Source organism: Ursus arctos, unplaced genomic scaffold (genome assembly GCF_023065955.2).
Source record: "Ursus arctos isolate Adak ecotype North America unplaced genomic scaffold, UrsArc2.0 scaffold_1, whole genome shotgun sequence".
NCBI classification, from domain to species: domain Eukaryota; kingdom Metazoa; phylum Chordata; class Mammalia; order Carnivora; family Ursidae; genus Ursus; species Ursus arctos.
In genome coordinates this window covers 71,780,081-71,791,733 of record NW_026622763.1, presented here as the reverse complement: position 1 = coordinate 71,791,733, position 11,653 = coordinate 71,780,081, and the positions used below count along the sequence as shown (strand labels likewise).

General features: G+C 39.0%; 1 protein-coding gene across 1 annotated transcript in view; it reads left to right on the top strand.

Moving 5' to 3' along the window:
• Positions 1 to 11,367: 11,367 nt before the first annotated feature.
• Positions 11,368 to 11,653, top strand: part of DNAH7 (dynein axonemal heavy chain 7) — a 255,447-nt gene continuing 255,161 nt past the window's right edge. Inside the window, exons 1-2 of the mRNA XM_057316048.1 lie at positions 11,368 to 11,427; positions 11,538 to 11,600. Of these exons, the coding sequence (XP_057172031.1) occupies positions 11,368 to 11,427; positions 11,538 to 11,600 (123 nt within the window). The remainder of the gene's footprint in view (positions 11,428 to 11,537; positions 11,601 to 11,653) is intronic.

Here is an 11,653-nt window from a genome sequence, read left to right as displayed (position 1 = left end):
GCTGCAGGCGGGCTCCCTGAATGCCCCTTCTCTTGTCTAAGGGGCGCCGCAGGAGTCATCAAGGAGCCACCAGGTGACTCGAGCGCGTCCTCACAGCCATGAGCAGCGAGCAGGTGAGAGGGTGGCCAGGCTGGCCCCGCAGCGAAACTTTCCTCCAATCTCAGAAGTGATTGAAGTCTGGCAGACTCCCCGGTTGTGATCCTGTGGGGCCATACCTTCCTTCACCCCGGTTACATCTGGGATACTGAGCGCTTTTGTGAAAACTTTTAAAATGTTTCCTTTCCAACCGTTCGTCCTTGATGTTGTCATAACAACCAACCATTTCAGCAGAGCGAGCGGTGTGCTAGCAGTTAGAGCTACGGCCCCAGAGTGTCCCCAGTGTGCTAATGGTAGGTGTATTTGGGTGGGAGGAAGCTTTGTGGGGAGCTGCAATGGGTTTCGGCTCTCCAGGGTTGGGATCCAAGCCGTTTCCTAGCTGCGAGACTTTGGGCCAATCACTTTATCTTAGTAAGCCTTCTCTCCCTTCTATGAAAGGGGGCGGGGAATCCGAAAGCCTCCTTTCTTAAGGTTGTGAGGTTCAAATAAGATACCACACCGTATGTGAGAGGGTTTGGTAAGTGGCAAATGGAATTTCTTAAGAAAATATCCCCATGACAGGTAATAAAATATGCATGTTGCGATACCTAGTTTTCAAAACTTCATTGAACTTGAGAGCAATTATAAACAAAAGAAATGCAGAACAGTGGCCAAACTTTTTAATGCCACAACAGAATGGGAAGGCATTAAGCATGGGCATGATTCTGGCTAGCAAGAAAACAACTCCAGCTCTGTTGATGAATATGGAAAAGGCCCCTTAAGCATCCTGGTACGGAATGGAGAACAGTTGCTTGTAAGCCGGCATACCTTGCTTAGCTTCTTTGTTTTCACACTATATATAATTCTTTCCTTTTCGCTACTTTATCCTTTTTTTTTTTTTTTTGTAGTGTTAGTTTATTGAGGAAAGGATGTTAAAAGGCAATTTATTCCTCTATGCCTTGGGTTGTAGATTAACAATGTCAATCCGAATTCATTAATCAAATAATGTCTAAATGATCAAGAAAACCTAGTTTTAACATTTTATTGAGATGTGTAATAAATTGAGAACAAAGAAACACTGATTCACTTACCATATAATCAGTGGTAAAAGAACAAATGAACAAACAAAACACAACCAAATAAATGATATAGGTAACCAAAACACTGAGCAGTTAGTAGACTGTACTAGTGATTCTTTTTTACGTGATACTAAAAGTCCTTTTAAAAACATTTGTTATCATCACCATCAATATGCATTAAGCAACTTATATGCTTGATGCTCTTATCAGTCTTTGGCCTAGTCTTGAACCATAGCCTGTGTTGTTGAAATTTAAAACACATGTTTACCATACTTGGAATGGTATTTCTGAATTGCTATTATTTTCTAAGGCCCTCAGTTGACCAATTTACAACTAAAAAGCATCCAGTAAAATATCTAGTGGCAGTTAGGTTTCAAGTTCCGCTTTATCTTAATAAAAATGTTTGGAAATGACACCCCTCATCCCTTCCCCACTGTTCCCTAAAGAGACCTATATTATTGAAGAGGCATTATTACGTTCTTGAAAGAATGTTGCATGAGCCCATCTAGGATTATTTCCACTGTTATAACACCATTTTTAAACAGCAGAGGTCCCTCTCTCACTGCTTTGGTTGATCGGTAATTTTAAAACTCTTGGTACTCTCATTTATGCTAATTTCAAGTGTAGTTTTCTTTCTGAAAGGCTGAAAGCTTTTATATTTTAACCTAAAACAAATGGAATGGATTGAACTTTTGGAAATGCCATTCTTATGTGACATTTACTTATGTATTCATTTAGTTTGAAAAAGTGAGCAGGTGGTAAATCATATTTGCTGAAGGAGTTTTTAACATATTCATCTCGTTAGTGGAAGTTTGAAAGTGACATGGCATTTTTCAGGAATAGCAGTCTGAGTTCTTAAGTTAGGTATTTAAAACAAAGATAAATCTTTTGCAACTGCTCATTTCATTTTTAAAATTAAAACATAAAGTAAGGCATTTGAGCTTCATTGAAGAACTTCCAGGAGTTTAAAGATTAAAAAAAAAATAGGCAAAGACCATGAAGTGCCCCACAAATCGACTACATACTGTGGGCAGGTGAGGAGGGAAAGCTGTCAGCCCATCTCTACCCTAGTGCTTTTTCTAACTGTTAAATCGACTACAGTGATCTTGCATTTATGTGATGCTCATTCAGTAAAAGGGAGATCAGAGTAACAATAGTTCAGTCTAAAGCCCACACCTTGGTGATAACCTTAATCACCATAATGCAAATATATGATCACTATGTTAAATCAACCCTGTTAAATTTGGAGACGTTATTGTTTTAACCAGACAACTTTACAAAATGGCTGATTACCCAGACACATTCACAGATTCAGGTCATATGATCAGAATGGTTAGGCTTAGATTATTACCAGTTTTATGATATCCCTTTCAATAGACAAGTAGTTGAAAATGAGCAAAATAAAAATTGAATATAAAGCCAGAGTGCTTCAGGAAGATCTAGACTCCTTAGCAATTTTAATTTTAATAATGTAAAGTTATATTAGGATCCCAACAGAAAACAGATCACATGCTCAAAGGGATTTAATTGAAGGAAACTTAGAAAAAGACCGTTTGCAGTGGTGTGGGCAAGGTTAAGGGAAAGAGCCAACGAGGCTGACGAGGCACGTAAGGATTTATAGCAAAAGGAAGTCATTACTGACAAAGGAAAGAAGTTAGGGTTCGAAGCCGGTGGCCAAGAAAGAGTTCTTGAGACGTCTTTGGTGCAAAAAGGTGATTTTTATTAAAGCACAGGGACAGGCCCTGTGGGCAAAAAAAGCTGCACTGGGGTCATGAGGAGTGGCCCATTATATACTTTAGAGTTGGGAGGGGGTTAAGGATAGTGTAAGCCTCCCACGTATTTTGGAAACAAGGTTTCCAGGATCCTGAGGAGACTAGCTATTGTTCGGAAAGGTCATTTATTACTCTAAGAACTCAGTTATGAGACCCTTCAGATGTATATCGGTGGGTCATATGCTTGGGGGATGATTGCCAACATGTATTTTGGGGGGTAGAGATAAAGTTTCCAAAGGAATTTGTATATGTTAAAGTAGGCTTACAAGATGCTGGGGGTTGAGCTAAGATTGCCTTTTGCTCTAAGCAAAGTATCAACATCGAGGCAATCGAGTCCCTAGAGGAATGTCACACTGCCTGTTTCAAGGACTTGTCAATGGGCTGTGGGTAGTAAGGAAATTTAATAATTTTTCTTCTGCTTTTGTTTCCCATATCAATTACCATTCCTAGACCTGACAGGTCACTACATTATCAAAACCTGGTGAAAGGTGGGAGGTTTGGAATGGTAGCTTCCTGACCGGAGCTGAGCTCTGGAAGAATTCAGCTACAATCAGAACTATGGGAAATAGGGACTACTAGAAAAGAACTATCCAAAACTCTCTCCCCTCCTGCTCTCTAGTCTCCTACCGGTCCGCCGCTCCTTGCTTAATCCCCCACCAGAAGCCAGAGGGCTGGGAGCCCAGCTGATGCCCATATAGAGAGCTTAGCCTTCCAGGCACAGAGCAAGAAAAAAATGCATGAAGACTGAACTACAGCAAACAAAGCCTAACCATCACAGCAATTATAAGTAGATGCAGCTTTCAGAGAGCTTTCCATATTGACAAAGCAGTTGGGATAAATGTTTACGTCTGTTCAGATGCCGTGATTTGTTTTCCCATTGAAAATCTTTATACAGAAGAATAAATCTAACAAAGATATTTAAGTCCCTTATGAAGAATATTATGAAATGTTTTTGAAGGATACTCCTAGAAACTGAATGAATAAATATTCATGAAAAAGAGTCAATATCACAATTAGTTTCCTCCAAGTTATTCTAGAAATTCAATGTGTTTTTATCAAAATCCCCAAAAGTTTTATACAACGTGGATGCTAAAATTCACCTGGTAGGAAAAAGGTCCAGATTGTCTATGATAATTTTTTTTTTATTGAGGTGTAGTTGACATACAATGTTATTAGTTTTGGGTGTACAACATAGTGATTCGACGAGTTTATATGTTATGCTTACTGCAAGCATAGCTACCATCTGTCACCATAAAATGCTATTACCATACCATTGACTATACTCCCTAAGCTGTACTTTTTATTCTCATAACTTCATCACATAACTGGAAGCCTGTATCTCCCACTCCCCTTCACCCATTTTGCCCATCACTCCACTCCCCTCCTCTCTGGCAACCATCAATTCTCTGTATTTATGGGTCTGTTTCTGTTTTTTGTTCATTTCCTTTTTTAGATTTCACATATAAGTGAAATCTGTGGTATTTGTCCTTGTCTAACTTATTCACTTAGCATATTCTTTATGTCCATTCATGATGTTGCAAATGGCAAGGTCTCCTTTTTTAATGACCAAGTTATATTCCATTGTGTGCATTTGTGTATGTATACCACAACTTTATCCACTCATATATGGATGAACACAGGCTTGCTTCCATAGCTTGGCTCTTGTAACTAATGCTGCAATAAACATAGGGGTACATATATCTTTTCAAATTAGTGTTTTCATTTTCTTTGGGTAAATACCCAGTAGCGGAATTGCCGGATCATAATAGATTTGATTTTTTGAGGAAACTCCATACTGTTTTCTACAGTGGCTATACCAGTTTACATTCCATCAGTAACGCACAAGTGTTCCTTTTTCTCCACATCTTCACCAACACTTGTAGTTTTCTGGTGGACTCTTTAGGTTTTTTTATGTATAGTATCATGTCATCTGCAAATAGTGACAGTTCTACTACTTCTTCACCAGTTTGGATACTTTTATTTTTCTTGTCTGCTTGCTGTGGCCAGGACTTCTGGTACTATATTGGATAAAAGTGGTGAGAGTGTACACAGTTAATCCTGATCTTAGAGGAAAAGCAGTTTTTACTGGTGAGTATGATATTAGCTGTGGGTTTTCCATATATGGCCCTTGTTTGTTGAGGTATGCTCTTCAACAAACCTACTTTGTTGAGAGTTATTACCATGAATGGATGTTATTACCATGAATGGATGTTGAATTTTGTCAAATCCTTCTTCTGCATCTATTGAGATCATATAATTTTTATCGTTTGTTTCACTGATGTGGTATATTACATTGATTTGATTTGTGAATATTGAACTATTCTTACATCCCCAGAATAAAGCCCACTTGTTTGTAGTGAGACTTTTAATGAATTGTTGAATGTGGTTTGCTAATATTTTATTGAGAATTTTTGTATCTATGTTCATCAGGGATATTGGCCTGTAGTTTTCTTTTTTATAGTATCTTTTTTTTTTTTTAAAGATTTTATTTATTTGACAGAGAGAGAGAGACAGCCAGCAAGAGAGAGAACACAAGCAGGGGGCGTGGGAGTGGAAGAGGGAAGAAGCAGGGGGAGTGGGAGGAAGAAGCAGGCTTCCAGCGGAGCAGGGAGCCTGATGCGGGGCTTGATCCCAGGACCCTGGGATCACACCCTGAGCCGAAGGCAGATGCTTAATGACTGAGCCACCCAGGTGCCCCTCTTTTTTATGGTATCTTTAACTGGTTTGGTATCAGGGTAATGTTGGTCTTGTAGAAGGCATCTGGAACCTTTTTTTACTATTTTTTTTAATAGTTTGATGAGAATATGTATTAACTCTTCTTTAAATGTTTGGTAGAATTCACCCGTGAATCCATCTGGTCCTGGACTTTGGTTTGTTAGGAATTTTTTGATGAATGATTCAATTTCATTATTAGTAATTGGTCTGTTCAGATTTTCTATTTCTCCCTCATTCAGTTTTGGAAGATTATGTTTCTAGGAATTTATGCATTTCTTCTAGGTTGTCTAATTTGTTGGCATAATTTTTCATAATTTTCTCTTATAATTCATGGTATTTCTGTGGTGTTACTCTCTTTCATTTCTGATTTTGTGTCCTCTTTCTTTTCTTTCTTCCTTTTCCTTTTCCTCTTTCTTTTTCTTGGTGCATCTGGCTAAAGGTTTATGTTGATCATTTCAAAGAACCAGCTCTTGGTTTCATTGGTCTTTTTAATTTAATTTTATTTTTTGGTATCTTATTTCTGCTCCAATCTTTATTATTTCCTTCCTTCTACTAACTTTGGGCTTCGTTCCTTTTTTTTTTTTTTCCTACTTCCTTAGTTGTAAATTTAGATTGGTTGATTTTTCTCAACCAATAGCTAGAGCTAGACCTATATTGCTAAAAATTTCCCACTCAGAACTACTTTTGTCGTGTTTGGGATCATTGTGTTTTCATTTTTATTTGTCTCCATGTATTTTTTTTTTTTTTTTTTACTTCCTGTTTGATTTCTTTGACCCATTGGCTTTTTAGTCTCCACTTGTTTGTGGGTTTTTTTTTTTTCCTTTTTTTTTTCTTTTTCTTCTTATGATTGATTACTACTTTCACACAGTTGTAGTTAGAAAATGGTAGATGATGTGATTTCAATCTTCCTAAATTTATTGAGACTTGTTTTGTGGCCTAATATGTGATCTATTCTGAAGAATATTCCATGTGCACTTGAAAAGAATGTGTATTCTGTTTTTAGATGGAATGTTCTGTATCAAGTCCATCTGGTCTAGTGTGCCATTCAAATATATTGTTCATTTTTTTTTTTCTATCTAGATGATCAGTCCATTGATGCAGGTGGGGTGTTGAACTCTCCTATTATTGTATTACTGTCAATTTCTCCCTAAATGTCTATTAATACTTCATGTACTTAGTTGCTCCAGTGTTGGGTGCATAAATATTTGCAATTGTTATATTCTCTTGTTGGATTGACCCCTTTATCATTATGTAATGCCCTTCTTTGTCTCTTGTTATAGTCTTTGTTTTAAAGTCTTTTTTGTCTGCCATAAGTATTGCTATCCCAGCTTTTTCTTTTTCTTGTTGCATGGTGTATCTTCTTCCATACTTTTACTTTCAGTCTGTATGTGTCTTTAGGTGTGAGGTGAGTCTCATGTAGGCAGCATATAGATGGATCTTGTTTTTTTATCCGTCTGTCACACTATGTCTTTTGATTGGAACGTTTAGACCATTTAGATGTAAAGTAATTATTGATAGGTATGTACGTATTGCCATTTTGTTAATCGTTTTATGGTTGTTTTGTAGTTCTTCTCTGTTCCCTCTCTTTCCTTTGAGGACTTTCTGTAGTGTTATTCTTGGGTTTCTTTCTCTTTATTTTTTGTGTATTTATTAAAGGTTTTGGTTTTGTGTTTACCATGAAGTTCATATATGGGTAAAGCAGTCATATATCAAGTTCATGATTATTTAAGTTCAAACACATTCTAAAAGAACTTTTTTACTCCCCCCTCCATGTTTTATGTATATGTTGTAATGTTTCACATCTTTTCATTTGTAAGTTTCTTACTTCTATTGATAGTCCTTTTTTTCCACTTAAAGAAGTTCCTTTAATATTTCTTGTAAGACTGGTTTAGTGGTGATGAACTCCTTTAACTTTTGTTTGTCTGGGAGGAAACTCTTTATCATCTTCAATTCTGATTGATAACCTTGTTGCTTTTAAAATTCTCTCTTTATCTTTAACCTTTGACATTTTAATTATGTGCAGTGGTGTGGACCTCCTTGCATTCATCTTGTTTGGAGCTCTCTGTGCTTCCTGATCTTGGATGTCTGTTTCCTACCCTAGGTTAGGGAAGTTTTCAGCTATTGTTTTTTCAGATAATTTTTCTGCCCCTTTCTCTTTCTTCTCCTTCTGGGACTCCTGCAACACAAATGTTTGTTTGTTTGATATTGTCCAAGAGATCCCTTATCCTATCCTCATTTTTTAAAATTCTTTTTTTCTTTTTGCTGTTCAGCTTGGATGCTTTCCATTACCCTGTTTTCCAGATCATTGATGCATCCTTCTGCATCTGCTAGTCTGTTGATTTCTGCTATTTTTCACCTCAGTTATTGTATTCGACTTGGTTTGTTCTTTTGTGTATTTCTGTGTCTCTGTTGAAGTTCTCACTGCTCCTCTCTCCAGTCTGGTGAGCATCTTCATGATCATTACTTTAAACTCATCATCAGGCATATTGCTTACCTCTGTTTCATTTAGCTTTTGGGGGGTTGTCTTGTTCTTTCATTGGGAGCATATAGATCTGTCTCCCCAGTTTGCTTGGCTTGCTGTGTTTGTTGCTTTGAATTAGGTGGAATTGCTACTTCTCCTAAACTTAAAGGAATGGTCTTGTGTATGGTTGTCTCCTGTCTAGACTGTGTGTGCCTGGCTGTGTTGGCTGACTGGAGCTGTGTCTGGTGTGGGCTAGGGGTTTGGGGTCTTCTGTGCTGGGCTGCCCTGGGTGGGGGCGGGGATGACTAGAGCTGAAGTAGGCATGACTTGGGGTGGTCCTGGGGCTCTCCATGCAGATGACACTCTGGCAAGATAGTTAAAACTGAAGTGGGTGCAAGCCGGGGTGCCCAGGTTGCTCAGTGTAGGGGCTGCCCTTGTGGGGTGATTGGAGTTATGCAGGCTGGGGTATATCCTGGGGCACTCCATGCAGGGAGCACTGTGATGGGATGGCTGGGGCCAAGGTGGAGAGCAGGGCAGAGTTCCCAGGGTGCTCCATGCATGGGGTGCTCTGGCAGAGTGGCTGGAAATGAGGTAGGCCCAGGCTAAGGGTTCCTGGAGTGCTCAGCACAGATGCTGTTTTGGGAGGGAGGGCTGGAGTCAAAGCCGGCATGAGCCAGTAGGGCCCTGAGCACCCTGTGCTGGGGGTGCCGTAGCAAGTCATTTGAAACCGAGATGGCGTGGGCTTGGAGCACTTTGGGGTGCCATGCATCTATGTCACCTTGGCATGACAGCTGGAGCTGTAGTGCGCACTGACCAGGGGCGTCCCGGTGTGCCCTGCACTGGGGCTGCCCTGGTGGGATGGCTAAGGCTGGTGTGGGCTAGGGGCCCAGGGCTCACTGAGGTAGTAGACTGACTATGGCACCTGAACCTTGGTCCTGTCCACACTACAAGGTGGAGGGAGAATGTAAGCCATGTGCTTGCCAGCCTCTCTAACCCAGAGAGAGTCGTAGCAGCTCCCCTGCCATTTGGTGGAGCTCTAGGGCTGGCTCTTGTATATTCCAGTTGTTCTTTTAAACTGTGGGTTTTTTCTGTGCCCCAGGGTGTCTGGGGTTGGTATGTCCTAGAGACCTGGTGTTCACTGAGGCAGCAGCCTGCCTGTGATGCCCAGACCCTGCTCCTGTTTTGGGCTATCAATGTGGAAGATGAATGTAAATGACGGTGCTTGCCAGCCCCTTGAACTCGGAGAGCATTCCAGCAGCTCTCTTACTATTTGGTGGGCTTCTAAGGCTGGATCTTTTATGTTCTAGTTGTTCTTTTAAACCATGTTTTTATCTGTGCCTCAGTGCACGAAAATCTGCTTAGTCTTTCAGTACTATCCCCCCACCCCAACTGCAGTTTGCAGTTGTGGGGGTGAGCGTTCCCTTCCTTACTGTGTCTCCATCTCACTTACCTGTTCTCTGTGGCCTCTTTACCTTTTGCTGTGTGGAAGCTGTTCGGCCAGCCCTCAGCTCTTCAGGAGCAACGGCTCCATAAACAATTATAAGCTCGGTGTGTCTATGGAGGAGAGGAGTCGAGTCTCCCTATGCCACCGTCTTGGACCAGAACTCTGTCTCTGATCATTTTTAACAATACTAAGGTGGAGAGAATTGCCTTACATATTTCAAGACCTATTGGGAAGTTATAGTAATTTGATACAATCTCTTTACAGATAAACATAAAATGGAAATAAATAAAGAGACGAAACCAGATAGGCACATACACCTCTGGGTAATATCTGTATATTAAATACACCAACAATATATGTGTGCTTGAGATGCAAGAAGTGTATGCATATCTACTAAAATGTATGCAAAAAGATGTTTATCGAAACATCTTTTGTCATAGAGCAACATTGGAAATAAGCTAAATGCCTGTTCACAAGAGCAAGGAATGGATAAATTGCATTATATTCATATGGTAGAACACTATTCAACTGTAAAAATCAGTGAAGAGGGTATTCACACAGGAAGTGAGAAAACCACATGCTTGCATCCTGAAAAGTTTGAAAGGAATTCTCCCTTCGATGTAAGGGAAACTTGCTGGAAATCTGCCAATAGAGATGGCAGTGAAACCTGGAGGTTGTCTGCCACTGGATCAGCCACATACCACAGGCTGCTGAAAGGTGCTCAGGGGCAAGGATGCTGACTGCTGGCAGCCACGCCATGAGAGCAATGAGAAAAAGCACTGGAACCGGGAAGGAGTCCCTTTTTCTTAGCGTCCCTTTTGAACCTGGAGAAGTGTTTTTGAGTTCTGCTCAAGAACCACCAAGGATGACAAAAAGCATAGATTTGATGCTGGGAGGCGATGAATTTATGTGACCAAAACACAACTCGTATCTATCTTATAAATCAAAGTATTCTCAGCAGCACTTCTTAGATGAAATTCCTACAATAGAATTATTCTCTATTGCAAAGAAGGTAAAGGTATTCTCTGAAAATTACTGCAAGTAACATTTGTACTTTTTAGTAGTAACTTGAGGGTATATTAACCTTAGGAAGTAAAGGATTCTGGGGGGAAAATGAAGTTTTAGCCACGGGGAAGGGAGGCAAGGCTGAGCAACCTTTGGACGCTATTTAGATTCAGATAAATTTCCAGAGGAGGATATGACCAGTTTTCCACTGAATTGAAACTCTTGTTACTCTTATCAAAAATCAATTGCCCATAAATATGAGTTTAGAAATAAACTTCTAATTCTATTTTTTCGATCTGTTTATCCTTATGTAGTCTTCTTTATTATAGGTTTGTAGTAAGTTGTGAAATACGGAACTATGTGTCTGCCAACTTCTTTTTCAAGATTGTTTGGCTGTTCTCGATCCTTATATTTCCATGTAAACTTTATGATCAACTTGTTAATTTCTACCTTAAAAATATATCTGAGATTTTGATAGGGAATGTGTTGAATCTGTAGATAATTTTTTGGGGAAGGAGTATTGCATCTTAATATTTGTCTTATAATCCATGAACATGGGATGTTTTTCCATTTATTAAAGTTGTCTTTAATTTTTTCAGTAATGTTCTGTAGCTTTCATTGTGCAAGTCTTACACTTCTAAAATTTATTCTTATTTTATCCTTTCTGATTCTATTGTAAATGATTTGTTTAATTTCAATTTTGGATTGTTCATCGCTAGTGTCTAAAAATACAATTGATTTTTTGTGCAGTGGTCTTATATCCAGCAACACTGCTGAATACATTCCTTAGTTATAATAATTTTCTGTGGATTTCTTATGACTGCCTGTACACAACATTATGCCATCTATAGAGTTTGTTTCAGAGTATTTTGGATGGTATGTGCTTTATATTAGACACTGTAAAAGTTGGTTGAGTGAATCAATTGTAGCATTAACAGAGTGAATAGTTATGTTTTTTGTTCTTATTTTTGTATTTTTTCATGCAGGACAAATCAGCCAGCAAACAAAAATCCAAGACACCACTAAGATTTTTACCACAGTTGTCTACGGTAATTTACCAACATATTCTCATATTTTATTGCTTTTATAATAAGGTTACTGA